We start from the raw sequence: 27,662 nt of genomic DNA, 5'->3' as shown, positions 1-27,662 counted from the left end.
TGATCCTATGCCGAACTGGACCAATCCCGTTGGTGGAGGAAACTCGGCTGATTCTCAGCTCATGCAGGCTAGGAAAAGAGAGGGGTGGTCAGCAGCTGGAACTCTGTGGGTGTAGGCCACGGACAAACGGAGGCAGGCTGAGAGAGCGCCTACAGACAGACGGGTAAGAGTCATGACCTTGTCTTTGGGGGCCGTCTTGTGTCTGCAGCTGGACAGAGCAGGAGGGCGAGGGGCTGAGTGGGGCGGTTCGGGTCGGGGGTTTTCTGGTCTGCCTAGGACTGAGTAAGGGACTCCCAACATCAGAGGGGCCAGAAAAGACGTGAACTTACATGTGGGAATGGGAACTGTATTCACCCGGCAGCTGAGACTAGGAAAGGGTAACAGGCGTGCTGAGCTTTGTTGTCAAGGGTCAGACCTCTGGGACTTAAAAATCTAATTCAACCAAAGTTTTTTTCTTTGAAAGTGTGCCTTGACGGAAGAATCATTTTAGTTTTGACCTGGGTAAAACCAGCCCAGGATAGTGAGCGGGGGACCTTGGGAACAGACTGTTAATGGAGTGAAGAAGATAATAGCAAGTGTGAGGAGCCTGAGAGGTCTTCAAAATATCCTGTTTGGCAACCACCCTCACAATGTAGACAGAGGGGAGCGTCATAGGTCGAGACACCCTCATGAACAAAGTCACAGGAGTGTTGGAAATGTGTAGCGGGCTTGGAAATTTAAAAAAGAGCACATGCAAGGGTATGGCAGAGATGAATTTGCACCCGTGCCTCCTTAACTAGCTCATTGCTTCCCCTCCAAGCGGTGGGACAATAATTTAGGCAAGTTGAGGACAGAATATAAATTTATTGGCTGACAAAGGCTTGGGGCTTATTAGCACCCCACAGGTGGAACTTCTGCCTCTTGAGCAGTGATTCAAGTTTAAAAGCTTTCAGTTATATTTGACACTTTTCCTGTCCCCTACCACATATTGAGCCTCCAAGTTCAAACAGCACTGCCCCTGAAATGCCCTTTCTTTCTCTTTTTGCCCCTGCTGTGTTTCAAGCCTTCATGTTCAGCCTCCCAACTAGTCACAGTCATAGTTCTCATCATGATATGCAAAGCCTGGCATGATGTGCCCCCCAACCATCATCCCCACAGTTGGTCTTCTTTCCCTCTATCCTGGCTCAGTCCAGACCCAGAATGCTGGTTTTGTTGTTGGGTGTCAAATGCCAGGCACTGAACTTTTGTCCCAACTGTCCCTTCTATCTTCTGTGCCCACATCTTTTCTTCTTCCAGGTCTTCACCCAGCTCTCTTCTCAGTGAGACCACCCTTACTTTGAGCACCCTACTTAGTGCTGCAACCCTCAGTACACCCAACCTTACTCTACTTTTTTCCCCCATAGTACTTATTACCTTGTAACCAACTGTCAGTTTTATTTGTTTTGTTCTTTGTTGCCCTGCCACTAAAAGGCAGGCTCCGTGAGGGCAGACATCTTTGTTTTGTTCACTGTTGATGCTCCAGTCCCTGGAATAGGGAGGAGCACATATAGGGACTTAGTAAACCTGTGTCAAACAACTAACCAGTAGCCTCCTGTTTCCTATCTCTCACCTATCTATTCCACCCTGCTCCACCAGATTAATTCTCCCAGTTAACAGCTCTTATCAGGTTAGTGCCCTTCAGAGGCTTCCCATAACTGTGAAGTAAAGTTCATAAAAGCCTCCTGCTCTTTTATCCCTGCGAATGCTTCCAGCTTTCCCTCCATAGCCCTTGTGCTGAAGTCTTGGTTGCCAGCCTGTATCACTGTTGGGAGGTAGTGGAACCTTTAGGAGGTGGGGCCCAGTGAAAGGAAGTCAGATCATTGTGGATGTACTGTAGAAGAGGATATGGAGCCCCTGCCCCTTCCTCTCTATCTCTTTGCTAATCTGCCTCCTTCACTACACACTTCTGCCATCTGTACTGACTGCCTCACGACAAGCCCAGAGCAACAGGGTCAAGAAACTGACATCAAACTTCCAAAACTGTGAGTCAAAATAAACCATTCCTCTTTTTAAGTTGATTATTTCAAATGTTTTGTTAGAGTAATGGAAAGCTGACTGACACACCTTATTTCCCAGTCCACAGGGTGGCAGCCTCACACAGTAGAAGAGATGAACACAAGTTTTATCTGGGCTTTGTGCCAACTGTGTGATCCTGGGCAAGTCCCTTGATTTCTGAGCCTCAGTTTCTCATCTGTTGAGTAAAACCAATGCTGTCTGCTTTACTAGATACTTTTTGAACCTTTTTTTTCTGGTACTGGGGATTGAACTCATGGGCACTCAACCACTGAACCACATCCACAGCCCTGTTTTATATTTTATTTAGAGACAGGGTCTCACTGAGTAGCTTAGTGCCTTGCTTTTTCTGAGGCTGGCTTTGAACTCACAATCCTCCTGCCTCAGCCTCCCGAGCCACTGGGATTGCATGCACCACCATGCCCAGCTTACTTTTTGGATCTTAATGGAATAATATACTCATATATAAAAGTGTCTCCAGGCAATACTAAGTTCTTTTCTCTGACATGTTCTAATGGCATGCCTGGGGCCCTTAGGCTTGGCTAAAATCTCTTCACTGTACAGCCTGAGTGATCTGATCATAACCCACACCCCCGCCTACAACTTCAGGGTCACATAGCCCCTGTATGTTGTCAACTTTATTCCTAGTCTTACTTCACACTTGCCGTGACACAACTTGTCAAGTATCAGAATATGCTGGATCTTTGCCACCATCTTGTTTGACTCATTCTTTGGGGGCCTTACAACTCGGCTTTGGGGTTACTTTTACTGACCCAGCATCCTATATTGGTGGTCTGGTCTTACCCTCCTTGAGGCTCAAACATACTTCTGTAATTCTTTATTGTTGTTTGCACAGGGCTCCTGCTTTGCAATACTTTCTCAAAGAAACTTATCCATAATGAAAGCATGTACCAGCACCAGGAGAATCCCTCTCTTAAACCAGTATCACCAGGGTACTGAGCATGAAGCGAGCAGGGAGGGGAGACAGGAGTCCTCCTTCATAATCTGAGACTCAGTTCCCATACAAAGATTCCAAACAGAGGTCTGAGAAATGTTACTTTGCTTTTCTTGGAGGGCCACACTCTACTGATTGAGTCCTTTGGGGGAGTATATTTTGCCTGGAATCCTGTTCTTGTTTCTTCCTCCAGGTGGGTGCTACCTGCCTGTGGATTACAGTGATAAGCTCCTGGTGGCCAAGTTCTTGCTTCCTGCACTGCACTCCTTTAAAAGGTGGAGGCATTCATCTCTCTTTGTTTGGTTTGAAACATACTGTCCCTTTTGTCTCTAGGAGTCAGTGACCTGGAAGTATCAGGGCTATCTTGTTCTCTTCATCAAATCCTATCAGCAGCCCAAAAGTGGAGCAAGGAGCTTGGATTTCACCAGTACAAGATGAATCTCTCTTCTTAAATCATTATTAGCTTAAGACTCTGTTCCAGTGGAAATGGGGAGTGCACATCCTGGTTTTTAATGGATTCATAGAAGCGTTTGATGTGTAAACCCCTAGAACTTTGCTCCTTGAGGGTCCTATATTCAGTAGTTTAGAGCTATTTTTCAATGTAAACATGTAGTAAAATAGACATAGCTGAAAATGTACATTAACCATTTTTAGGTGTACATGTCAGTGGCTTAAATATATTCCCATCATAGTGCAACCCTCACTACCATCCAGCTCAGAACTCTTCTTATCCTGCAAATTGAAACCCTATATCCATTAATAGTCATTCCATGCCCCCTCCCACAGCCCCTGGCAACTGTTAGTCAGCCTCTATTTGCCTACTCTGGGTACCTCACATGAATGGTACCAGGCAGTATTTGTTCTTTTGTGCCTGGATTATTTATTTCACTTAGTGTGATGTTCTCAAAGTTTATCCATATTGTAGCCTGCATCAGAACTTCATTCCTTTTTATGGCTGAATAATATTCCACGGTATAGATACACCACTTTTGTTTAACCATTCATCCTCCATCAAAAGACTTTTGGGTTGGGTTGCTTTCACCTTTTGTCTGATAGCGAATAATGCTGCTATGAACATGGATGTACAGATATGTGTTCCAAGTGCCAGCTTTCCATTTTGGGGGATCTATACCCACAAGTGAAAATGTTGCCTCATATGGTAATTCTATGTTTAATTTTTGAGTAATTACCATACTGTTTTCCACAGCAGTTATACCACTTTACATACCAGGAAAATTCTATGAGCATGCCATGAGGGTTCCAGTTTCTCCATATCCTCACCAACACTTATTATTTTCTGCTGACTGACTTTTGGATAATAGTCATCCTAATGGATGTGAGGTGGTCTCTCCTTGGGGTTTTAATTTTCCTTCCCTAATGATTAGTGATGTTGAACAATGTTTCAAGTACTCATGAGCCATCTTGAGAAGTATATCTTCTTCAGATAAATGTCTGTTGAATCAGAGCTACTCTTGATATTCTTTAACCTGACTCTCTCCAAAGTCTCTTCGGAGACTCCTTTGTTGCTTCTCTGAGCTTCTGCTGGCCCCAGGCTTTCCTAGACTTATGGCCACTTCATTCTGGTCACTGTAATCATCTTCTCCTGGCATCCTCCTCTTCTCTCTGTATCTCTTCTCTTTGTGTCTTGCAGGAACACTTGTCACTGGATTAGGGCCCACCAGAATAACCTCCTCATCATCTATACTTCCACAAAGGCCCTTTCTCTGAATCAGGGTACATTCACAGGTTCCAGAGATTAGAATGGAAACACATCTTCAGGGGGGTTACCACTCACCCCTCTGTAATAGTCCAGCAGTGTCTTCACATGGCTGTAGGGATGATAAATCTAATCTTTTGCTTTAATTAAGAACTGAATAAAGCATATTTAGGTCATTCATTGTGTTATTCTTTGAAGAGGTGGAAGAAAGGGGGTCATACCTCTTTCTACCCAAATTTGTAAGTTTCAATCTATCTTATTCTTTCATGTGTGCTAGGGATGGAACCCAGGCCTTGAGCATGTTAAGCACACACTCTACCACTGAGCTAAACCCCAGCCCTGTGTTATTCCTTTTTCACATTCTGTGTATATACTTTACAAAGTATACCCATTAGGCAGCATGGGCTTGTTGAGGCCTGGAAGCCGTTTCTAGGGTGTGTGCTTCCAAGCTTATACCACATGAGTGTGGGTAAACAGCAAAGGTATAAAGCAATGGAAACTTCAAAGATGACCAATAAGGAGGTGGGGTAAAGTAGACTGCTGCAGAGGAAGTAACATTTCTGATGATAGTAATAGTGGTCTTTAATGGTGTGGTCACATTCTTTGGCACTGTGTTGAGGGTGTTGCATGCATTTTCTCATTTACTCCTTATAGTGATCTTATGAGGCTATTCACTTTCCAGATGAGGAAGCAGGCACAGCTCTTCAAATAACTCCCCAGAGGGCATCCTGTTGGTAAGAAGCTGAGCTGGGATTTGAACTCATGCAGCTCTGGATTCATTAAAATATTGCCAACTGTGTTGAAGAGGGGGGTAATTTATGCTTTTCATAGGCAGCAAAGGGGAGCAGAGACTTTGAGGAGCCGAGGCCTCCAGTCTTGGGCCAACATAGCCTGGTTAGCCCTGTCATTGGATCCTGCAAGCTTCTGAGCAGAAGACCATCATGGCCTCATCCTCAGACCTCTTCCTAACAGAGGTCAATAATGACCTTGGCAGGGTCTGAAGTTGGATTGGGGTGGAGGAATGTCCTTATCTCATGGATGTCATATGCCTTCCTGTTTGCTCGTCTTTCCCTGAGAATCAGTGGATATTTTGATTATAGTACAAACAAAACCAGATGCCTAACAGAGCTCCTAGATGGAAGTTTAGATGAGAATTTCTGTAGGTGATGTTGAGCAACAGGGGCTCTGTGCAGGTGTGTGCATATACACATACATAGCTATGAGTCTGGCAGACACACAGGTGCCCACTTGGTACTGGGCTGCATGCCTGTGATACAGCACCAAAAAAGACAGCTCAGACTCTGAGGTTTTTTGGAACAAGGTACTAAAATCCAATTTCCATTTACTCTGGTCCTATTACACATTGAGCCAAATGAGTCAAATTTTAGCTATATGCATTTGGGATAAACAGATGACAGGGCCCCAGCCAGTGTGCATGGCACTGTGGGATAAAGGGGGGGTCATAGAAGGCACAGAACTACAGACTGACTTTGCTTTTTCATTGGATGTATTGTACTAAGGCCCAGGCATAATCAAACTTTGAAATACATTTTTCTAATAACTTCTATTATGAGTTCAAAAAAGTGTGCACCTCAAATGGCCCCATCAGACATTGAGAGTCCAAACATCCATTTCAAGGCCATTTCATCCTTCCATATTCCCACAAAATCTATACACTCACGTAATCAGCTCCTATGGGGACACATGTTAGCCCACTTGTTGAACATGGTGGGGGGTGGGGTGAAACTCCAGGTGTGTGATCGGATTGGAGAAATTGTAATGCTTGAGATATGATGCTGGCCACCTGTCTGCTGCCTCTTCACTCAAATAGTGTTCTCTGAATCTAAGCTTTCACAGGCCAGTAAAAAGGAAACAGAGATGCAAGAACAAATACCTCATAAATGAATTGTGTTGGCAATTCCATATTGTGTGTAAAGGAAGAGGGAAGCATACCCTAAGAGTTGTACTTGTGGTAACATGGTTGGACTTCATCACTATTCTCTCCTGGTTTTGAGCTGGTTGGTCCCTGCCACTGATTATTTCCTGAGGGTTTCAGACACTCTGAGTTCTTTCACCCAAAGTCAAGATGGCTTTGGCCTAACATCAAGAGAGTTCTGTCTCTTACTACACTCTGCCCATCACCTGCCCAGCATCCCATGCCCTGACATCATAGGCATGAGCACACAAATCCCTTTTATTGATGGGCAAACAGAGTCACAGCAAAGAGGAATGACTGGAGCAGATTTGTGAAGTTCATGACAAGACCGGGGCCAGAACCCAGGATTCCCTAGGCCTGTGCACTGCCACCATCTAACAAGTACCCCAAGAGAAAGCAAAAATGATTAAAGTATGTTTGGCATGTGGCAAAAGCTACAACACAGTGTTCTTATTTTCCTAACTGGTAAATGAGATCATGTAACTGACTTCCCACTGTGCCTACGTTTCAAGTATATGGATTTATGAACCCTGCCATACCCTGAGAGTGCAACCTGCATCACCGGAACATGAACTGACTGCTTAAGCCAACAGCTATAGTTGCAGTTCAACTATTTGTGAAAACAGCAATTGAAATGGGGATGGCATGCTTTATATAACATTAGTATCTATCTCTAAATATGTCTTCAGGAAGAAGAAAAGTTGAGTGTAAACAAGACCATATTTTGAGCCATAATGGAACAAGTAGTTGGTGAGGCAGTGAGAGAACAGGTCACACGGACCCATGTGATAGAGGACATTCCCAAGGTAAGTACAGCCATAAAAAGGTTAACTAAAGTCGGGTAGGGAAAATGTCGAGTACATACTTACCAGCAAGCCACTGATGTTTACCTCTAGGCTGCAATATGCATTTATTACATCAATGAAATGCAGATATTTTTAACAAGATACACATATTTAAGATGTATCTGTTACTGCTGTGTACCAGACAATATTAGAATACAGTGATTTGAAATAACAACAGTTCCTTTATTCACAACTCTGTGGTTTGAGCTGAGTACAGTTAGGGGATTGTTGCTAGTCTTGCCCAGGTTCACTTGTGCAGCAGCAGGCACACAGAGGACCCCTAGGTGTGTGTTCCCAGGGTGCCTCTTATGCACTTATTGGCAGTTAACTGTTGGCTATTGGTCAGGCAGTTCAGTTTGCCTGCAGTAGGCTAGATGGGGCTTCCTAGTAGACTAGCATAGGAAACAGTATATAGAAAAGTTAGAGACAGGGTCTCACTGAGTTGCTTAGTGCCTTGCCATTGCTGAGGCTGGCTTTGAATTTGCAAGCCTCCTGCCTCAGCCTTCCAAACCACTTGGATTATAGCCATATGCCACCACACCTGGCCCTACTTTTTGGGTTTTGAATGGTGAGGTCAGTTATGTCAGTGGATTATACAAGAACAAATGATGGTAAAGTTAGGCTGCTATCTCTAGGTGGGTTTGGTGGAATCTAGTAAAAGTGCCATTTCAGATAGAACACCCAGACTGGGAGAGAGGCAGATCTGTAGAAGGTGGATGGCCCTGGCATTCCTTGAGTTTCACGTAGCTCAGTTGTGTTGATGTTTAAGGAATAAGTAAGGAGGTTGATTGGTTTTTAATCAGAACAGAAACTCTTTAAAATCTTTAGTTTCACACATTCAACTTTGATATATTCTATATAAACTAAGGAAAATGGGGGTTTATTTTGTTGAAAAGAAACCCAGATATAATTTTGGCAATATCCTAGGAAAGAAGAATATCACACATCATCTTTGGGGACACTTATAGCCAACATATTCAGCAGGCAACAGCAACAACTTTGCATTGACAGCCTGGAGTTCAAATATGCATGTGTCTGCATGTAGTGCTTTGTCCTTCCATTATCTCCAGTTCCCAGAGTTGTAATTTAGCCAAGAATCTGGGCCCACTTGGGAGGCTGAGATGTAAGCATCACAGCTTACTACTAATTTGTCAGCTCTTCAGAATTCAGAGAAGGGAAGCAAAGCCATGGGCCTGGGTGCCAAGCAGCTGTCTGATTGTATCTACAGTACTACCAGGAGATCTCACTGGGACAGTCTTCATTGGTTAAGCTGAAGCAGGAAGGGGTTAGGTGACAAGTCCTAGCCTTATTGTGGTCAAGAAGGCACTTTGTCCTATCAATATGGAGACTGCTCCTTTCTGATTTAAGCGCAAACTCTTAAATGACTGGCTTTTTGTTTGTTGTTTTTGTTTGTTTGTATTAGAGAAGTGCCCAGAAATCAGATATGAGGAGCAAGAAAGTATCACCTTTGTTTTTTGTTTTTCTTTTTTTTTTTCTTTTAGATTATCCAGGTTGGGGCTGGGAATATAGCTCAGTGGTAAAGTGTTTGCCTACCAAGCGCAAAGCCCTGGGTTCCATTCTCAGCACTGAGGAAAAAAATAAATAGGTCATCCAGGTTTGATCATAGATGGTTTAATTTCCCTTCACTAAATACAAAGCATGAGAATTGTCATCAAATCCACCAAGGTCTATTTTAGTACTATTTGCTCTGTCTTTCCTTCTTGCTGGTCCCAGCAGAGAAGGTGGCACTGATGATGGAACACTTGAATTATATAAAGCATCTCCCTGGGCTTACAGTTTCAAACAAACATACCTGCCATTGCAGTGGCTCACAACACATAAGTCTAGCCTCCCACTAGCTTCTGGTCATCACCATGCTGGTTCTTCTGACAACTTTCTCTTTCTGTAGGTTAAGAACTGCACAGTGATTGGAGGCTCTGGATTCCTGGGGCAGCACATGGTGGAGCAGTTGCTTGCAAGGGGCTATACCGTCAACGTATTCGATATCCGGCAAGGTTTTGATAATCCCCGGGTGCAGTTCTTTCTGGGTGACCTCTGCAACCAAGAGGTAATGGTCTCTGCACCCTTGCCAATCTCCCACACACACACTCAGGGGAAACCATAGCACTTCCTGTGCTTAGAGACCAACCAAATTGTTTGGGAGAAATGATTTTATTTTGAAAGATATAGAAAAGAGTTTAACACACACCACATTGCTAGTATTCATAATGAATAACTGGCATCTACATCACAGCAGCTCAGCTCTGTCATGAGAGCAAAAGCAGCAACACTTCCTACTTAAATGACCAGATGTGTCTGTGTACCAATAAAACTTCTGGTAAAACCAAAAGTTTTACCAAAAATGTCATGGATTGTAGTGTGCTGACTGCAGATGCTGGGCCTCAGAGTTCATCTTCCTTTCAATTAAGGTAGAATGCACATACTGTATGCTTCATATTTTAAAGTGTATAGTTCAGTGGTTTTGACTGTATCCACAAAGTCATGTACCAAAACATTTTTATCACCCCAAAAGGAAATCCTATACACTGACTTCCCATTCCCTCCCCACTAGCCCCTGACAACCACTCTGCTTTTCAGTTGCTGGATTTCCCTGTTCTGGAAATTTCATAGCAGTAGAATCATCCAATAGGTGACCTTTTTGTGACTGGCTTCTTTCCCTTAACATCATGTTTTCAAGGTTCATTCATGTTGTAAGCGTATTAATATTTTGAATTTTATCAAATGTTGCCAAATTGCTCTACAAAGCTGCTTTCTCTGTTTGTCATTTCCCACCAGCAGTGTGGGAGGATCTCCATGGCTCTACATCCTTGCCAACATTGGCCTAATTATTAGACTTTTTGGTGTTTCCATTCTGAAGAGTATGAAATGTAACTTGGTGCTATTTAGAGTCACATGTCTTCCTTGATCCTACTCTTGCAAAGCCATGTGTGCTTTCTCTCCCGTGCTATATAAATTACTCTTCAGGGCCTAGAGATGGGGTAGATGCTTTCCTTCCTCCCTCTCTGTGCCCTGAGCCTCTCCAACATTGAAGACAGTACAAACCCTTCCTTGTGGCAGCTACCCACAGCTCCTTCCCAGGTGACTCCTCATCATTCTGTAATGATTTTATCTCCTGGCTGATGCCAACTACATCAACCACATTTCCAGCATTATCATTGGTGAAGACTGCATTCATGAAGATGACCCTACCAATACCCTTGCCTCTCTTCCTTGGCCTCTTCTCTCTAAAGAATGATCTCATCCTCTACTCCCATTGTCATTTCCTAGATCACCTCTAGAAAACACATCTTCTCCTTAATCTCAGTTGTAGGCATCTCCTCTTTTTTTCAGCTCAGACCCTCTAATTAATATCCCAGCCTGAACAACTCATGATTCCACTCAGACATGCAGTCATTTCCACTGTCCCTCACCCCATTCTGTGCTCACTGCCATTGCTTCCATTGTGCCCTTACTCCCCTGCATAACCTTTTTTTTTGTCTTTGCCCCTTTTTCTTCTCATTATGTGTATCAGTCAAGGTTCTCCCAAAAAGCAACCAATAAGGTAGGGTTGTTGAGGGAGGAGAGAGAGGTTGAGATTTAATTGAAGGAATTGGTTTATGTAATTGTGGGAGCAGGCTGGGAACATCTGAAATTTGCAGGACTGATAGGAAGCTCAGACAGAAGTTTATGGGGCAACCCAAGTTAGAATTTCTTCTTACTAAACCCTCAGTTTTGCTTCCCCCCCCCATTGTATGTTCTTTATTTTAAATACCTTGAAATGCAATTAATATACATAAGGCTTTACAATATAAAGTGTAAAATTCAGTGGTTTTTGATAGGTTCCAAATTATGAAGTCATCACCCAAAGCAAACTTCAGAACATTTTCATCACCCAGTAGAAAACTTCATACCCATTTGTAGTTGCTCCCCTCCTCCCCTCCCCTCAAGCCCTAGACGACCACTGATCCAGTTATATCTTTCTTGACATTTTATTTTAATAGAAACATATACCATATGGTCTCTTGTGACTGGCTTCTTTAACCTATTTTTTTTGAGATTTTATTATATCACATATCAGTACTTCATTTATTTTTATTGCTGAATAATATTTCATGGTATGGATGAATCAAATTGTATTCAGCTATTCATTTATAGATGAATGTTTGGGTTGTTTTTACTTTGGGGCTATTATGAATTATACTGCTATGAATATTCTGTGTCTGAATTTTTGCATGAATGTATGTTTTCATTTCTTTAAGGTACACATACAGGGTGGGTGATATGGTAACTCTGCATTTCACTTTTTATTGATGCATAATAATTGCACAGAATACAGGGTTTCATTGTGGCTCTTCATACAAGCATGTAACATAAATTGATCAATTTCACTTCTCAGTACTCACCTTCTGCTCTCTCTTTGATCACCTTCTTCTAGACTAATGGTTTCTCTTCTACATTCATGACATCCTTTCCCATCTAACTTCCACATATAAGAGAAAACATACAGTATTTGTCTTTCTGTATTTAGATTATTTCTCTTAACATAAAGATCTTCAGTTCTATTCTTTTTCCTGAAAATGACATAAGTTTATTCTTCCTGTAGCTGAATAATAATACTCTGCTACATGAAAAACGTGATATATATACACATATATGATAGACATCTAAATCACATGTTCTTTATTCATTCATCTGTTGACAAACATCTAAGCTGATTTCATAACTGGGCTCTTGTGAGTTGTACCATAATAAAAATGGGAATGCATGTATTTCTAAAGTATGCTAAATTTAATTTTTTCAGATAAATACTGAGAAATGGTATTCCTGGGTCATATGGTAGTTCTACTTTTAGCTTTTTGAGGAATTTTCATATTGTTTTCCATTGTGGCCATACTAATTTATATTCCCAACAACAACAATATATCAGGGTTTCTTCTTCCCTGCATCCTCCCCAGATTTTATTATTATTTTTATTCATGATGATAGCCATACTGACTCTGTTGGTATAGAATCTAACTTTTGGTTAGTTGGGATAAGAGTTTATCACCTTATTTATATTTTTAAAGAACTCACTCTGTTTCATTGACATTTTGTATTGTTCTTTTATTTTCTATTTCATCTCTGATCTTTATTATTTACTTCCTTCTCCTGGCTTTGGTATTGGTTTGTTCTTGTTTTTCTAAGTCCTTGAAATGCATCATTAGGTTATTTATTTGAAATCTCTCTGATTTTTATTAATTGGATTATTTGTTTGGGTTTTTTTGTTTGTTTGTTTGTTTTGGTTTTCGATATTAAGCCTTTTGAGTTCTTTCCATATTTTAGATTTTAATATCCTATCAGAAAAGTATCTGGCAAAGATTTTTCACCCATTCTGTAGGCTCTGTCTTCATGCTCTTAATAATTTCCATTGTTGTACAGACAGTTTTTAATTTGATGGCATCCCACTTATTGATTTTTTGGTTTTATTTCTTGAGCTTTAGGAGTCTTGTTAAGGAAGTCAGTGTCTGCATAAATATGATGGAATACTGACCCTGTGTTTTCTTCTAGAAGTTTCAAAATTTCTGGTCTAAAAAGTTTTTGATCCACTTTGATTGACTTTTGTGTAGGGTAAGAGATAGGAATCTAGTTTCCTTCCTCTACATATGAATATCCAGTTTTCCCAGCAACATTTGTTTAAAAACCTATCTTTTCCCCCAAAATCTTTTTTTGGCATGTTCAGCAAAGGTGGTTCTAAGAGGGAAGTTTATCACTATGAGTCCCTACAGGGGGAAAAAATCAGAGAGTTGGAAGACTGGGGCAGAAAGATTGCAAGTTTGAGACCAGCCTGAGCAACTTAGTGAGGCCCTGTCTCAAAATTTTAAAAGGGGGGGATGTAGCTCAGTGGTAGAGCACCCCTGGGTTCAGTTTTGCTCTTAATGCCTTTGTGTGGTTAGGTGCAGTCCACTCAGATTATCCAGGATAGTGTCCTTTACCTAACATCAGCTGATTGTGGATGTTAACCCTAGACTAGTGCTAGATGAGATCACTGGGAGCCAGACACATAAAAATCCCTGTCATGTAGTACTTAACATTGTCGTCCCATCCCTGGTAAAATCCAGTTCTCTCTCTTCCCTGTGTATCTGGGCAGCTGGACTGGGCCAGAGAGGAGGAGATGTGCTGGTCGCTTCTTGCTCTATCTCTGGCCATGGCCCTCAAGCCTCCCCCAGTGCCACCCAGCCCTACATCTGCATCCTGCCTCCCCTGCCCTGCCAGAACATGCCTCATCTTTGGGAAAGCTCCCATCTGGTGCCAGCTGGAATGACCCTCCCCTTCCGTACTCAGTGAGTGCACTAGGGATTCATCCCACTCTCTCCTGCATTAGATCAGCTGTCAATGCACAGACCCCTGTGTTGGCCATCTTAACACCATGCCCCAGCCCAGCTGCTGCCATGGATAGCAGAGCTCAAAGAGTCATTTGTATTCATGACCTCTGCAATCCTTCTGAAAGGACTTTGAGGTGACTGTATCTGGTGGTTGAGTCTCATCCTCATAAGACCTTGGCCCTTCAGTGGCATCTGGTGCTTTCTTAGCTTGCCTTCTAAGATGTCACACTCACTCATTCTACTACCTTGGTGATTTCCCCTTCTCAGTCTCCATAGCTCTATAATTTCTAAACTTTGCAGGCTCCAGGGCTTTCCATGAATCTCTTTTCTAACTACATTCTGTGTCCTGGTGAATCCATCCCACCTCAGGGATTTAATATTCTCTAGAAGCTTCTAATCCCCCAGCTGGGTATGTCCAGCCTTGCACATGTCTAATTACCTGCTGGACATTCACACTTGCCATATCTATACTTGTCCCTACCATAGGCTCCTTCCTTACCAAGCAAACTTACTCCTTCTGAAGTCTTCTCAAGCCCTAAAAGTGGCCCACTCTGTCTTTCCAGTTTCATTGGCCAAAAGCCTCAGATTCATCTTTGATTCCTTTCTGTCTCATCCCATTCAACAGAAAACCTTGTTGACTCTACTGTGATCCAGTAACTTTTCACCCTTTTCGTAGCTACTATCCTGGTCTAAGGATAATAGATCATCATCTTCCACCTAGATGTTAGAGGGAACCTTTTAATGCAGAACTGAGATCCTATCACTCCTCTGTCCTACAACCTCCAATGGCATCCAGTCCCATTTAGAGCAAATAACAAACATCACCACTTACACAATATGTCCCTAACCCCTCCCTAGCCTCCCTCTCACCCACATTTCCCCTCATTGCTGTGCTGTGGTCACACTGGCCATCTTAACGCTTCTCTAACTGACCAACCAAGTTTCTGCCTCAGAAACTTTGCATTTGCTGTCCTTTCTGCAGGATTTGTTTTTTGTTTTTAAATTTTTTTATACTTATAGATGGACAGCATGTCTGTATTTTATTTGTTTATTTTTATGTGGTGCTAAGGATTGAACCCAGTGCCTCACACATTCCCTGCAGGAATGTTTTATGAAGCATAGAGCCTGCTTCCTCACTTCCTGTAGATCTGTGGGCACTGTATGTTAAGCAGCCTGCCCCTCCTAATCCTCTTACTCTGCATTCTTTCTGCATAACACTTGGCAAGAGCTGATATACTCGGTATCCACTTGTTTGTATCCTTATTTGTTCTTTCCACCAGAAAACATCATCTCCACAAACACAGAGATTTTGACTCTTTTTTTGATCACTGTTGCATCTCCTCTAAAGAGACAGGATCCATAGCCAACTTTTAACTTCTCTCCAAAACATTCCCCCAACTGTTTGTGCTATGGTTATTGGTATATTATTTCCATTTTTGCTTAAATCCAATTTTAAAGGGAGATCCTTAGGGGGTTTTCCACACACTGAGTGTCAGAAATGATCTGTGCTGTCAGAGTAGGAGACACTGAGTTGGAGTTAGCTTTTCCTCAACATCACCAGAACCCCAAATTTCTTAGGACCAAATTGATGAGGACATGACCAAAGGACAAAGAAGCCAACTTGAAGGGCCAATACTGACCAACTTTGAGAAAATGGTAATAGTAGTGGATTTTTTTTTAATTCTTTTTTTTTTAAGAGAGAGAGAAGTTTTTTAATATTTTTTTTTTTTTTAGTTCTCGGTGGACACAACATCTTTGTTTGTATGTGGTGCTGAGGATCGAACCCGGGCCGCACGCATGCCAGGCGAGCACGCTACCGCTTGAGCCACATCTCCAGCCCCAGTAGTGGATTTTAATATATTGAATTAAAAAGAATCTATGTGACCATAGAAATACTGAAAAGAAAATTAGTTTTGAGTGGAAAGGAAGCTCTACTTTACAGAGGAATTACAGTTAATAAGTATAAAAGACATGTTTAGCATGAGAATGTCATCATTTTGCAACCAGTCCATTGATAAGTGTTCCAGGCAAGATCAATCAATATATGTTGAAATCAGTCATGGGATGATCACCTCACAGATGATTTACTGATTGCAAAGGAGTAAAGTTACCTTTGGATGGCCAGAATCAGGCAACTGTCTACTTTAGTGAACGTTCCAACTGAGCATCATAATCAATGGGACAAACATGTGCCTCACAAGGTATGCCTACCCTGAGAAAGACATACCTGCACCAATGTGAAATTTTTGCCAAAACTATTGAGCCTGAATATAATCCTGAGGAAACAAACAGATGCCCATTGAGGGACAATCAGTAAAATAACCAACTTGACTCTTTGAAAAATAGCACTATTACAAAAGATAAAGAAAAAACAGAGTTCTAGACTCCAGGTAAAAACAGCTATAAAGGACATCATCAGCACAATTAGGGAAACTTGAATATAGACTCATTGTTAGATAGGAGTAACCAATCTGTTGGAATTTGCCTTGTGATCACTATTTTGAGGTTATTCAGAATGTCTTTGTTCTTAGGAGTTGTATGATAAAAATTTCAGAGGCAAGATTAATGTCTGTATAAATAGAGAGGAAATTGTGGCAAAACATTGATTAGTGAATCTTGACACATCATTCATAGTTTTCTTTCTTTGATAGTAATCATACCTAGATCCCATTATTTCATCAAGATTTGGTGAAATGGTGATGTACCCTTATTTTCTCTTCCCTTGGTCACTTGTACCTTTGTACTTTGCACATATTAAATGGTTGATTCTTCCCCTTGTACTTGATCGTCTCACAAAGAGTTGTTCTTACTGATGATCAAACTACCTTTTCTTTGGCCAGTTGAGGCCTCTTCGTGTTGGCTCTTGAGTACCTTCTACATGTCCTTGGTAATCTTGGCAATCTTTCTTACTTTCTGATAATGGCAAGGTGTTCCTGATTCAACTTATGTATTTCCTGCCTCAAATGTGCAACTCTTCATTTCTCTCAGGAGATTCCTTTAAGTAGTAAATTTAGTGTTTTAAACTCTCTTTCGGGTTGTACATTGTATCTGGTCTCTCTATTGATAGTGTAGGATGTTTTCATATGACTTATACTTTTTGCGTATGAACTCACCTTGTCCTAATGGGAGTTCTACTCCCCCCTGCCAGATTCCTTAAACATGTAGAGGGTGTTGTCTCCAGATCCCATAGTCTTCCAATGCCCCCAAACTCTGTTTACTGGGGACTAGTTCATGGAAAGGGGGTTGTCAAAGGGACAACTTGCTTTCTAGTGCATGCACTTCTGTATTGTTTGAATCTTTTACAAGAATGTGTTTCCATATTGATTGTAGAATTATAAAAAGGCAAGCAGCCTACTAGATACAGATTACAGAGTCAGAATAGGAGAAGACTGTTGACCTGCCCAGAGCACGAATGATTCTTTTGTCTTTGTTTGCTTTTCCAGGACCTGTACCCAGCTCTGAAAGGTGTAAGCACAGTTTTCCACTGTGCATCACCCCCACCATCCAGTAACAACAAGGAGCTCTTTTATAGAGTGAATTTCATTGGCACCAAGAATGTCATTGAAACTTGCAAAAAGGCTGGAGTTCAGGTAAGGCAAAGGCAGTGGAAAGTGCTATCAGGAACATGTGACCCCATGCAAGGGTGAGAGCTACAGTTCCTCTTACAGTCTTCCTGGGATTAGCCACAGTCTGTTGTTTCTTAAATTTAAAGATCTTAGCATTTGAACCCTGGGTGTCACTTACAATCATGCCAAGGCCTGTTAGAGTTTTAATATTCTAACCACATATCAGTAGACCATCTGAGGACCCTAAGGCCTATTAGTCTTTGAGTAAAGAGCTACAAAATTGAGATAATTGCTTTTATTGTTATTGTGACAAAATACACATAACATTTTTTACCCATTTTAGATATATGTTCAGTGGCATTATGGCTGTTCCCATTGTTGTGCAGCCATCATCACCATCTATCTCCAGGACTTTCTTCTTCCCCAACAGAAACTCTGCCTCCATTGAACAATTCTCCATTCCTCCCTCTATCCAGTTTCTGGCACCTACCATTTTACTGTGTTGTCTGTGTGAAACCTGACTACTATAGGGACCTCGTATAATATATGTCCTCTTATGATGGGCTCATTTCACTTAATCTAATGTCTTCAAGGTTCATCCATGTTGTGGTGTGTGTTGGGGCTTTCCCACCTTAAGCTGAATATACTCCATCTTATGAATGGACCACATTTTGTTCATCTACCTGTGGACATTTGTGTTATTATCACCTTTGGGCTGTTGTGAACGATGCTGCTATGAATAAGGTTGTACAAATATCTGTCCCAGGGCCTGCTTTCATTTCTTTGATGTCTGCATCCAGAAGTGGGATTGCTGGATCTGAGAGGATATGAATTTGTGCCATGTGGTAGCTTTCTGCACTGTTGTTACAAATCTTGGTCCTGGGAATGACCTTTGTGGGACTCAAGCCAGTGGATATAACAGCTCCCTCATGGTGATGCTTGCAAGAAACAATGTATAACTAGAACAAAAGCCTTCAGTGAGCTGGGAATCCTTCTCCCAGTGCTCCTTCTGGGTACTATCAGCTAGTCCCTGGCATGATTGTCTGGCCCAGTAAGAATAGGTGGGCTCCCATCAGTGTTAATAATAGCAACCCTTACACTTTGCACTTGAAAAGACACCCTGCCCTTCTGTGGTTCCCTCCTATTTTTCTCCTTGATAGGTAGCCAGGGGCTAAGTGAAGTCTATCAGTAAATGGAACAGGTGGGATTTCAAGCATATCCTCTGATGCCAAGTTCCAGACTCTCCACTTTGTCTTACATAACTGAAGCTCTGCAAAGTCCACTACTGCTATGGTTAAATGGAAGGGAACAGGCTTAAAAGAAGATTCCAGAATAGTACAACACCCATATATTCATCATAGTCTTTAAAGGTCTTAGCATCTTGGCAGAGATTAAGTCTCCTGTGTACCCTTCCTCAGTAACATTGCTCCCCTTCTTTACCCACATGTAGCAATATTCTGAATCTAGATTTATCATTTGTTTATTCCATATGCAGTCAGTATGAAGTCTTATTCTGCATGTTATAAAACCTTATAAAATGGTATTATATTGAACATGTCCTCCTGCAACTTGCTCTTTTCCAGTATTATGCTTTTGGGGTTCTGTCCATCTTGGAATACAGAACTGTTGTTCATTTGCTGAAAGAGAAGAATAGCTTAGTAAGTAGGGGTGTAGGAAATGACTTTCTGTGTTGTATTTAAGAAAATATTTCCAACACGATGATCAAAATATTATTTAATGTATTTTATCTTAAAGATTTAAAGCATTGCTTCCCACATTGAAGCCCTTTGATCTATCAGGAATCGATTTATGTTTATATTTATATACAGTGAGGTTGAAATCAAGTCTTTTTCTCCACACAGATGACCAGTTCAGCCCAGACATGGTATAATTCTTTTCTTACTGTTCAGCGCCACCTACAGCATGCAGCAAGCCATGCTTTCAGTGTTTGTATCTGAACTGAGCCTATTCCCATGCTCCCTCCTCTGCTGTGCTGGCCTCTATCTGTGCCCGTGCTGGGAGGGAAGTTTGTGGGCTGTTTTTCCCCCATGAAGAATCTATCTGATAGTGACATACTATGAATAATGGGAATCTGTTCTGTCCCTCGGGTGTAACAAGATAGAAAAAAACAGTAGGTCCAGTGTTTCAGATTGTAATACCATGAAGTATCTGGAATCCACATAGCTGCAGAAGGTGGTGATTATCTTAAGAAGGACCAAAAAGCAAAGGCATTGCAGCTAATAAATAGTGCAGACACTCACGTGTTAGGCTAGGGAACAGGCGCCATTTCATTCTCACACATACACGACTTTCAGGCTGTTGGAATTGCAATAATTTCTGACTCATATTTTTCTTTAAATCTTCCTCTGCCAGAAACTCATTTTGACCAGCAGTGCTAGTGTCATCTTTGAGGGCAGTGACATCAAAAATGGAACCGAAGACCTTCCTTATGCCATGAAACCCATAGACTACTACACAGAGACTAAGATCCTACAAGAGAGAGTATGTACCTTAGACCCACTTGAGTGAGTGGACATCTGAAGGGTTTATATTCTTAAGAAAAATGTGGGAACATAGAAAGTTAGCATTCTGAGGCCTGAGTATCAAACTTGGGAAGTAAAATGTGTAGGTGAATTAAATTTTAAAATAAAAACAGTATATTGGGGCTGGGGATGTGGCTCAAGTGGTAGTGCACTTGCCTGGCATGCATGTGGCCCGGGTTCGATCCTCAGCACCACATACAAACAACGATGTTGTGTCCGCCGAAAACTAAAAAAAAAAAAAAAAAAATTAAAAAATCCCCCCCCTCCCTCCCTCCCTCCCTCCCTCTCTCTCTCTCTCTCTCTCTCTCTCTCTCTCTCTCTCTCTCTCTCTCTCTCTCTCTCTCTCTTAAAAAAATAAGAACAGTATAGCTTAATGTTCCTGAATACTAGTCTGAGTATTTTCTGGGACCTGCCTCCTTTTACCTTCACAATGATCCCATAGGCAGGCAGTGTTATCATCACCAGATTATTAATGCAGAGAGGGATCCAGAACCTTCATCAAGGGGCACCTAATTTTCATGTGGCTAGATTAGGCAGCCACTGGATTGAATAATAGCCACTGAGCTTTCAGGCTGCATGGGACCTGGATGAGCTATTACCATCCCCCTGAGACAGTCCTAAGCTGTGGGCCATGGGTGTCCTGAGCCCCAGACAGCTCGCCTTAACTGGATAGCTATGACTTTACCTTTCCCAGGCATTTGTAGCACGCCACACCCACTGAGGTCTTCCCTCAATGCCAGTGCTTAATGAACTGGATCTTACCACCAAACTGACATTGAGTCCTCTGTGATCTGACAGCCAGGTGCCTCCCAGCTGTTTTCTATTACTTCAGCTCAGAAAGCCCCAGTAGAACTGGGTGTAGAGAGACTCAGAGACTTCCCCAAACCTGGATGTACAGGCCTGGCCTTGATAAGCTGAAATTCTGTGTCCAGGCTGTGTTCAGTCTACGCCCAAGGAACACTGAAGCCTCAGCTGGGCCCTGACAACTTTAGTCACTATCATCTGAGCCCATGTAGGCTCAGGAGCTCCAAATGGCATCTTGGGCTCAGATCATCAGTGTCTTGCTTATGTGGACTTTTGGGTGCTCAACTGGAATCAGCAAAGCCTGAGGGTGACACTAGCAGTAACTTACCTAGAGCCTGGTTTCAGCCAAGATCAATACCTGTGTGGGTTTTAAATCTCCTTACTGATAATAAACCAAATTTGATGTCAGTGCAGGACCCCTTCAGTCACATGCCTTTAGTAATCAAGATGAACCTTGGTAGACATTGTTGGAATCCATAGTTAGTCATTTCTTTTATGGTCATGAGGACCACAGGCCTGACAGCAAGAGGCAGAGCAACTCTGGGAATCTGTTGAAAGAGGCAGCTTCTCCATTGTTGGCCAGCTCTGATTGTTATAAATTTAATCAATAAATAACAGTTGACGGGACTGAAACTTGTACAAGCATCTTGCCACCATGGAATAGAACTCCTAGGTGACACATCCCAACAATTACTATAATTCTCAAGCAGTTGGCTTGAGTTGTCACATTTAGTCTTCTTACAGTCTTGTCAGGGTGGGTACCATAATCATCCATGTTTTACCAAGAGTGCAACAACTCCTTTAAGATTTTTTGTTACTTTTGAAGCAAAACCTCTTTCCTATACAGGTTAACTGGGGGACTGCATTGTTAGGTGATTTCAGCCTTGCAGGAGCATTATTATTTGGCACATGACTGTACTTAAAACCCTTGGTTTTTATTGTGTTCACATAGCCCCACAGAAGACACCTCTCTCTTCCTGAGGTGGTAACAGGAAGAATGGCTGCCTTTTCTGGGGCACTTGCCAACATCTTTCACTCTCATCACTGCTACCCTGTTTCCCCAGGCCATGGTCTTCATACTCTTCTGACTTCATACTCACTCTGACCCTCCTCCTGGGCCCAGTTACATTTGTCTAAGTCCTTTCCTATGAGATGGTACACTCAGCATTGACGAAACAGCCCAGTGTGGCACATGTCATTAAGTCCCAAGCCCTTTTTGTGGCAGTAGCCTTGCTGGAGGCTCACTGCTGGCTCAATAACTGGAACCCTTCAACCTTTTCCACAAACTGCTGCCAAGATACAATTCCACCTGGCAGCATTTGAGCATCTTAGCCTTTGAACTCAAACCCAAGCCTTTCAATTTGAGCTCACTGGTTTTTACTCAGTTTTCTCCTGCATGTCACATTTTGGAGGATGGATGGAATAGAGAGGTACTGGTGACTGATATGGGTGGTCATCCAAAACCAGACTACTGCCCAGTAGTCTGTATACCAACAGAACACATCATCTGTCAGTCCCCTATGGTAAATGCTACCCAGCTAGTGAGGAGCCATCTTAGCTTGGGCTGAGAGTTTGCAATGGACACACTCCTCCTGTTCTCCTTCAGGCAGTTCTGGACGCCAATGATCCTGAGAGAAATTTCTTAACCACAGCTATCCGTCCTCATGGCATTTTTGGCCCAGGAGATCCCCAGTTGGTCCCCATCCTCATTGAGGCAGCCAAGAAGGGCAAGATGAAGTTCATGATTGGGTGAGTTTGCCCCCATTGCTCTTCACCCCTCCCTGACCCATGCAGTGCACAAGCTGCTTTCCATGCCAGTCTTAGTTTGTTCAGGCTACTACAACGAAATACCTTACATTGAGTAACTGTTTTAGATAGCTCTTTTGACACTGTGACTAAAAGATCTGACAAAAACTGAGGAGGAAAAATTTATTTGGGGCTCAAGGTTTCAGAGGTCTCTGTCCATAGACAGCTAACTCCATTCCACACAGCCCAAGTTGAGATAGAACATCATGACATGGTAGAGGGAAGCAGCTCAGGACAGGACACCAGAAAGCAGAGAAAGAGTCCCTCACCAGGTACAAAATGTATACCCCCAAAGCATGCACCCAGTGACCTACCTTCTCCAGCCACACAGTTACCAGCCAGTAAATCCCTGTCAGGGAATTAATTCACTGATTAGATCAAGCCTCTTACAACCCATTCATTTCACTTATAAACCTCCTTGCATTGTCTCACATGTGAGCCTTTTGAGGACACCTCAAACCATCTAAACCATAATAGAAACTGTGAAAAGTATATTGTTCAAAGTTCTGGAGTCTGGAAAGTCTGAGATCAAGGCATGAACAAATTTGGTATCTGATAAGAGCCAATTTGTCAAGATGGCACCTGCTATTTTTCCTCACAAGGCATAAGGAACAAAGAAGCTCCCTCAAGCCTCTTTTATAAGGACATTAGTCCCATTTACAAGGGTGGAGCTCTCGTGGCCTAATCAACTCCCAAACTTCCCACCTCTTAACAGCATCACATTGGGGATTAGGTCCCAACATATGAATATTGGGGACACATAAACATTCAGACCATGGCAGTGACCTCCATTCATTTCCTGGGGCTGCCATAATTACCAAACCTTAATGCCTAAAACTATAGAAATTGATTGTCTCATGGATGTGGAATCCAGAAGTCCAAAATTCAGATGTTAGTAAGGTTTGTTCCTTTTGCTGGTGGGGAAGGAGAATCTGACCCCATTCTATATAAGGTTGCATTCAAAAGATCCAGAAGGACATGATTTTTTTTTTTTGAAGGCCACTATTTAACCTGGTGTGCCTTCTCAGGAAGGCTGGGAAAATATCTCTTTCCCTATTTGGAAATTATGGAAACCAAGGCTCAGAGCAGAAGCAATTGGCCCAGAGTGACACACTAAAGCCTCAAATTTTTGTTTCTAGAAGTCAGATGTAGGTGTTACATTCCTTCTCAAGAAAAGTAGTTGTGAGGGCTCCCACTGGTGACAACAATTGTGGCTATCTCCCAAATGCACCTTTTCTTCCTTCATTTTCCCCTCTTTTTATCTTTTTTGTTCTAACTAGTTATACATGACAGTAGAATGCATTTTGACACATCATACATAAATGGAGTATAACTTCTCATTCTTCTGGTTGCACATGATGTAGAATCACACTGGTCATGTAATCCTATATGCACATAGGGTAATAATGTCCAATTCATTCTATCATCTTTCCTACCCCATAATCCCTCCCTTTCATTTCCCACTCTTATCCCTGCATCTTGCTAAGCCTCATTACCACTTATCACTTTGAGGAATTACCAAGAGCCATTCATTGGCCCAGTATATCCTGGGAAATAGTTGTTGAAGAGTCACTGCCCAAATTGAAGCTTGAGCAGATAGTACCAGTGCTGACTGTGCTGGGATGGTTTGGGCAGGGTACCCCACTTCCACATTCATTGCTTGGCCCTCAAATATTCCACTAGTGTAATGGCTCCAAGAGTCCTAGCCCTCTCCACTTCCTTATCTGTTACAGACATCCAGGTATGCTGGGGGTGGGCACTGCCAGGGCAGACAGCAGTTGTGCTGCAGGGGCTCCATGAGGCTCACAGCTGAGCACTACCAGCACAGCTGAGCACTACCAGCACAGCTGAACCATTCCCTGTGCACCTGCAGAAATGGGAAGAACTTGGTAGATTTCACCTTCGTGGAGAATGTAGTCCATGGACACATCCTGGCTGCAGAGCACCTCTCCCAAGATGCAGCACTGGGTGGGAAGGTAAGGCACCTGCTTCTTCCAGCTTGACTCACCGCTTCCTGCCCCTGCATGTTTGTCTTTTTTCAGATTTCTTCTCTCTGCCATTGGGTTTGCTCACTGCTTATCCCTGTGATCCTATATCATTACAAGTCTGCTTTAGTATCCCCTTGGGCCAATGTTGAGGCCCTCTAGTAGGGAGAGCTGTGTCAATGAGCATCACAAAATGCATGAGTTAATTAGGTGGGAGTGAGCAGAGCTTAAGAGCTTTGTTCCCCATTGTGTTAGTTAGCTTTCCATTCAATGGCAAAATGTCTGAGAAAAACAACTTCAAGGAGGAAAGATTCATTTGGGCTCACAATTGGTTGGCTCCATTATTTGGGGGCCTGTAATGAGGCAGAACATGATGTCATCCAGGAAGCAAAGAGAGAGGGGAAGGGCCCTGGGAGAAAATATACCCTTCAAGGATATACCCCGGTGACCCACTTGCTCCAAGTAGGCCCCACTGCCTATAGTTTCTATCACCTCCCAATATTACCACTCTAGAGACCAAGCCTTCAACACATGAGCCTTTGGGGGACATTCCATATCTAAACTATAGCACCCTACCTCTGACCATGTGGTTCAGAAGCTTTTGTAACTGCTTTATGGAAGGAGTTAGAAAGTTTGGAGATAGAAGCTAGAGAATGAATGAGTGACCAGGGATAAGATATTCCCTTCAAGGACATGCCCCTAGTGACCTACTTGTCTCAACTAGGCCCCACCCTTCTAAAGTTTCCATAACCTCCCAGTAGTACAATGAGCAAAGGACCAAACTTTCAACACCTAAACCTCTGGGGAGCAGTCCATATCCAAACCATACCTTCTCTGGAGCGTGACCATTTGTTCGTGTGCTTGCTTCCTACCATTTCTCCCACTTGTTCCTCAAGTTTCCATTTCCCCCATGGCCCACACATGCTCACATCACTCAGGCCTCTCACCCCTCCACAAGGGTAATATAGATGAATCTACTGGCATTTGGTGTCCAGTGGGCAGATCAGGGCTGGGATGATGGCCTTCTCTGAAGTGGGGTTGATATGGCAGGAAATAGCAGCTCTTAAGCAAAGATTGGAGAGCCTGATTAGTCCCTTTACCCTATCTCCTACTCCTAGGCACCCCCATCATCTTTGGTTCTCACACCTAGATTTGGAATCCTTCCTCACTGCTTGGTCCTCTTTCACTCTGCACCTCTGCCAGTTTTCCCACTCATAACCTTGCAAGTGGTTGGGAGTAAAGTGGGAGTGGTTTTTGGTTTAGAACAAACATAGTATGTTCCAGAAATGAATCACCCATTCATTGAATGCAAAGATAAGAAGATGAGTTTTACCATGATTGACAATTACTAAATTAATGAATGTACCTTCCTAGGGCAAGCTAAGTTCCATTTAAAATCCTGGACCATAAACAAAATTTGCACTGCCTTTCCTCTCTACCTCTGAATGCTGCCCATTTACAGAATTGAGGGCAGACTGTGTGAAATGCTGGAGCAGCCAGACACATGAGGAGGCCAAATATACACCTCAGTGTTTAGCTGCCCTGACAAAGAGCTGGACGGGTGGGTAAACAGGGAGCAGCCTCTGGTTTCCCACAGTGAGAGTTGTGGATGAGCCAGTAGCTGTGGTTGGGCTCTGGGTCCCAGCTGCCTTCTCACCCCTGCAGCTGAGGAGAGGTTTCTAACTTCTTGTTCCCTTGCCAGGCATTTCACATCACCAACGATGAACCCATCCCTTTCTGGACGTTCCTGTCCCGCATCCTGACAGGCCTTAATTATGAGGCCCCCAAATACCACATCCCCTACTGGGTAGCCTACTACCTGGCCCTTCTCGTGTCCCTGCTGGTAATGGTGGTCAGTCCCATCATCCAGCTCCAGCCCACTTTCACACCAATGAGGGTTGCACTGGCTGGCACCTTCCACTACTACAGCTGTGAAAAAGCCAAAAAGGTCATGGGGTACCAGCCACTGGTCACCATGGATGACGCCGTGGAGAGGACCGTTCAGAGCTTTCACCACCTGCGGAAGGTCAAGTGAGGCACCCTGGAGACTGGGCCATCTCAGTGTGTGCTCTGGCCACTAACCTTTTCCCCTGTGCACTGATGAACTAATAGCCTTCAAATGAGTTCCTTCTGAGCTTAAGACTTCTTGCTAGTTAAATGAGACCATGCCCTGCTTCCTCCGTGCCCGTGAGGGTGACAAGAACAGCAGACATTCCTCTTTTCACAGCATTGGATTTGAATTTCTTAAAACAGGTAGCTTCATATCATACTGTTTTGTTCTCCCTCTATATCTCTGTATCTCTCCACTCACAATCCCCTCTCCCCACCCAAGGTTCCTTATCACAAGGACCACCCTGAAATCATCCATTTCATTCTAGTATTCTAGTACATAATCAAGGTACCTGTAAGAAACAATCCATTTGCTGATTGAGAATGGGAGACCAGAATATTTATCATGCAAACCAGTACTAGAGTGGAAGCCACTAGAGTCTGTTCAAGGAACCATGGCTTTGACAATATCCTAGAAGAAAAGCAGAAGTTGTAAACACATAAATGAGACTTCAGATGTACATTTCATATCAACACAGTTTGGAGTAAAAAAACACGAGGGCATAAATTACTATGATCCCTGCCATTTTTGAAGGCACAGCTGGTTTTTTACTTCCTTCCATGTTGTCTCTCAGGGACTCTTCCAGTGCCCACCTGCAATGTTGTTTCATAAAACATTTCCTTTTATCAGCAGAGTCTTGTCATTTATAGTGACAGTGGTGATCTGGCTCAGTGACATGCCATATTAGCCATTTAGCTCTTATCTAACATGGGACATCAGGCTGGTTGATGGTAAACCAAAGAAAAGGTAGCCTCCTTAATCTTCTTTGAGTTTGGGCAGAAAATCATGAGATGATGCAGAGACATCCCTGCACATCACACTCACAAAATCCATCAGGCAACTTCAAAAGGGCATAGCACATATAATAATCTAGGCTTTTCTATCTTCTGATGATTTTCTGTTTGTAGAATATAGTTTCTTCTCCACCTAATTGAAATGTAATTTAAAGTTTTCCCTTTGTTAAAGGGCAGGGGGTACATGGGAAACTACAATAAAGTGAAA

The 27,662-nt window shown here is 42.7% G+C and overlaps 1 protein-coding gene across 2 annotated transcripts; it reads left to right on the top strand.

Annotated features, from left to right (window-relative positions):
* Positions 1 to 51: 51 nt before the first annotated feature.
* Nsdhl (NAD(P) dependent 3-beta-hydroxysteroid dehydrogenase NSDHL) lies at positions 52 to 27,662 on the top strand. Of its 2 annotated transcripts, none has more exons than XM_026403514.2 (8): positions 52 to 163; positions 7,329 to 7,445; positions 9,394 to 9,552; positions 17,290 to 17,436; positions 19,786 to 19,914; positions 22,366 to 22,508; positions 24,439 to 24,541; positions 26,253 to 27,662. In XM_026403514.2, the coding sequence occupies exons 2-8, from the start codon at positions 7,374 to 7,376 to the stop codon at positions 26,583 to 26,585; spliced, it is 1,086 nt and encodes a 361-aa protein (XP_026259299.1). In that variant the 5' UTR covers positions 52 to 163; positions 7,329 to 7,373; the 3' UTR covers positions 26,586 to 27,662. The 2 variants fall into 2 exon arrangements, with proteins under 2 accessions (XP_026259299.1, XP_077649967.1); XM_077793841.1 differs by lacking the exon at positions 52 to 163 and adding an exon at positions 1,939 to 2,000.

The sequence above is a fragment of the Urocitellus parryii genome, chromosome X (assembly GCF_045843805.1).
Source record: "Urocitellus parryii isolate mUroPar1 chromosome X, mUroPar1.hap1, whole genome shotgun sequence".
Taxonomy (NCBI): domain Eukaryota; kingdom Metazoa; phylum Chordata; class Mammalia; order Rodentia; family Sciuridae; genus Urocitellus; species Urocitellus parryii.
Note: the sequence above shows the minus strand (reverse complement) of the source record. Positions and strands in the feature narration are given on the sequence as shown.

Bases quoted from the DNA above. Each gene is read 5' to 3' on its own strand.
- Nsdhl (XM_026403514.2), top strand. From the start codon at position 7,374: ATGGAACAAGTAGTTGGTGAGGCAGTGAGAGAACAGGTCACACGGACC. The intron at 9,553-17,289 runs GTAATGGTCTCT...TTGCTTTTCCAG, and splicing joins GTGACCTCTGCAACCAAGAG to GACCTGTACCCAGCTCTGAA. The intron at 24,542-26,252 runs GTAAGGCACCTG...TTCCCTTGCCAG, and splicing joins ATGCAGCACTGGGTGGGAAG to GCATTTCACATCACCAACGA.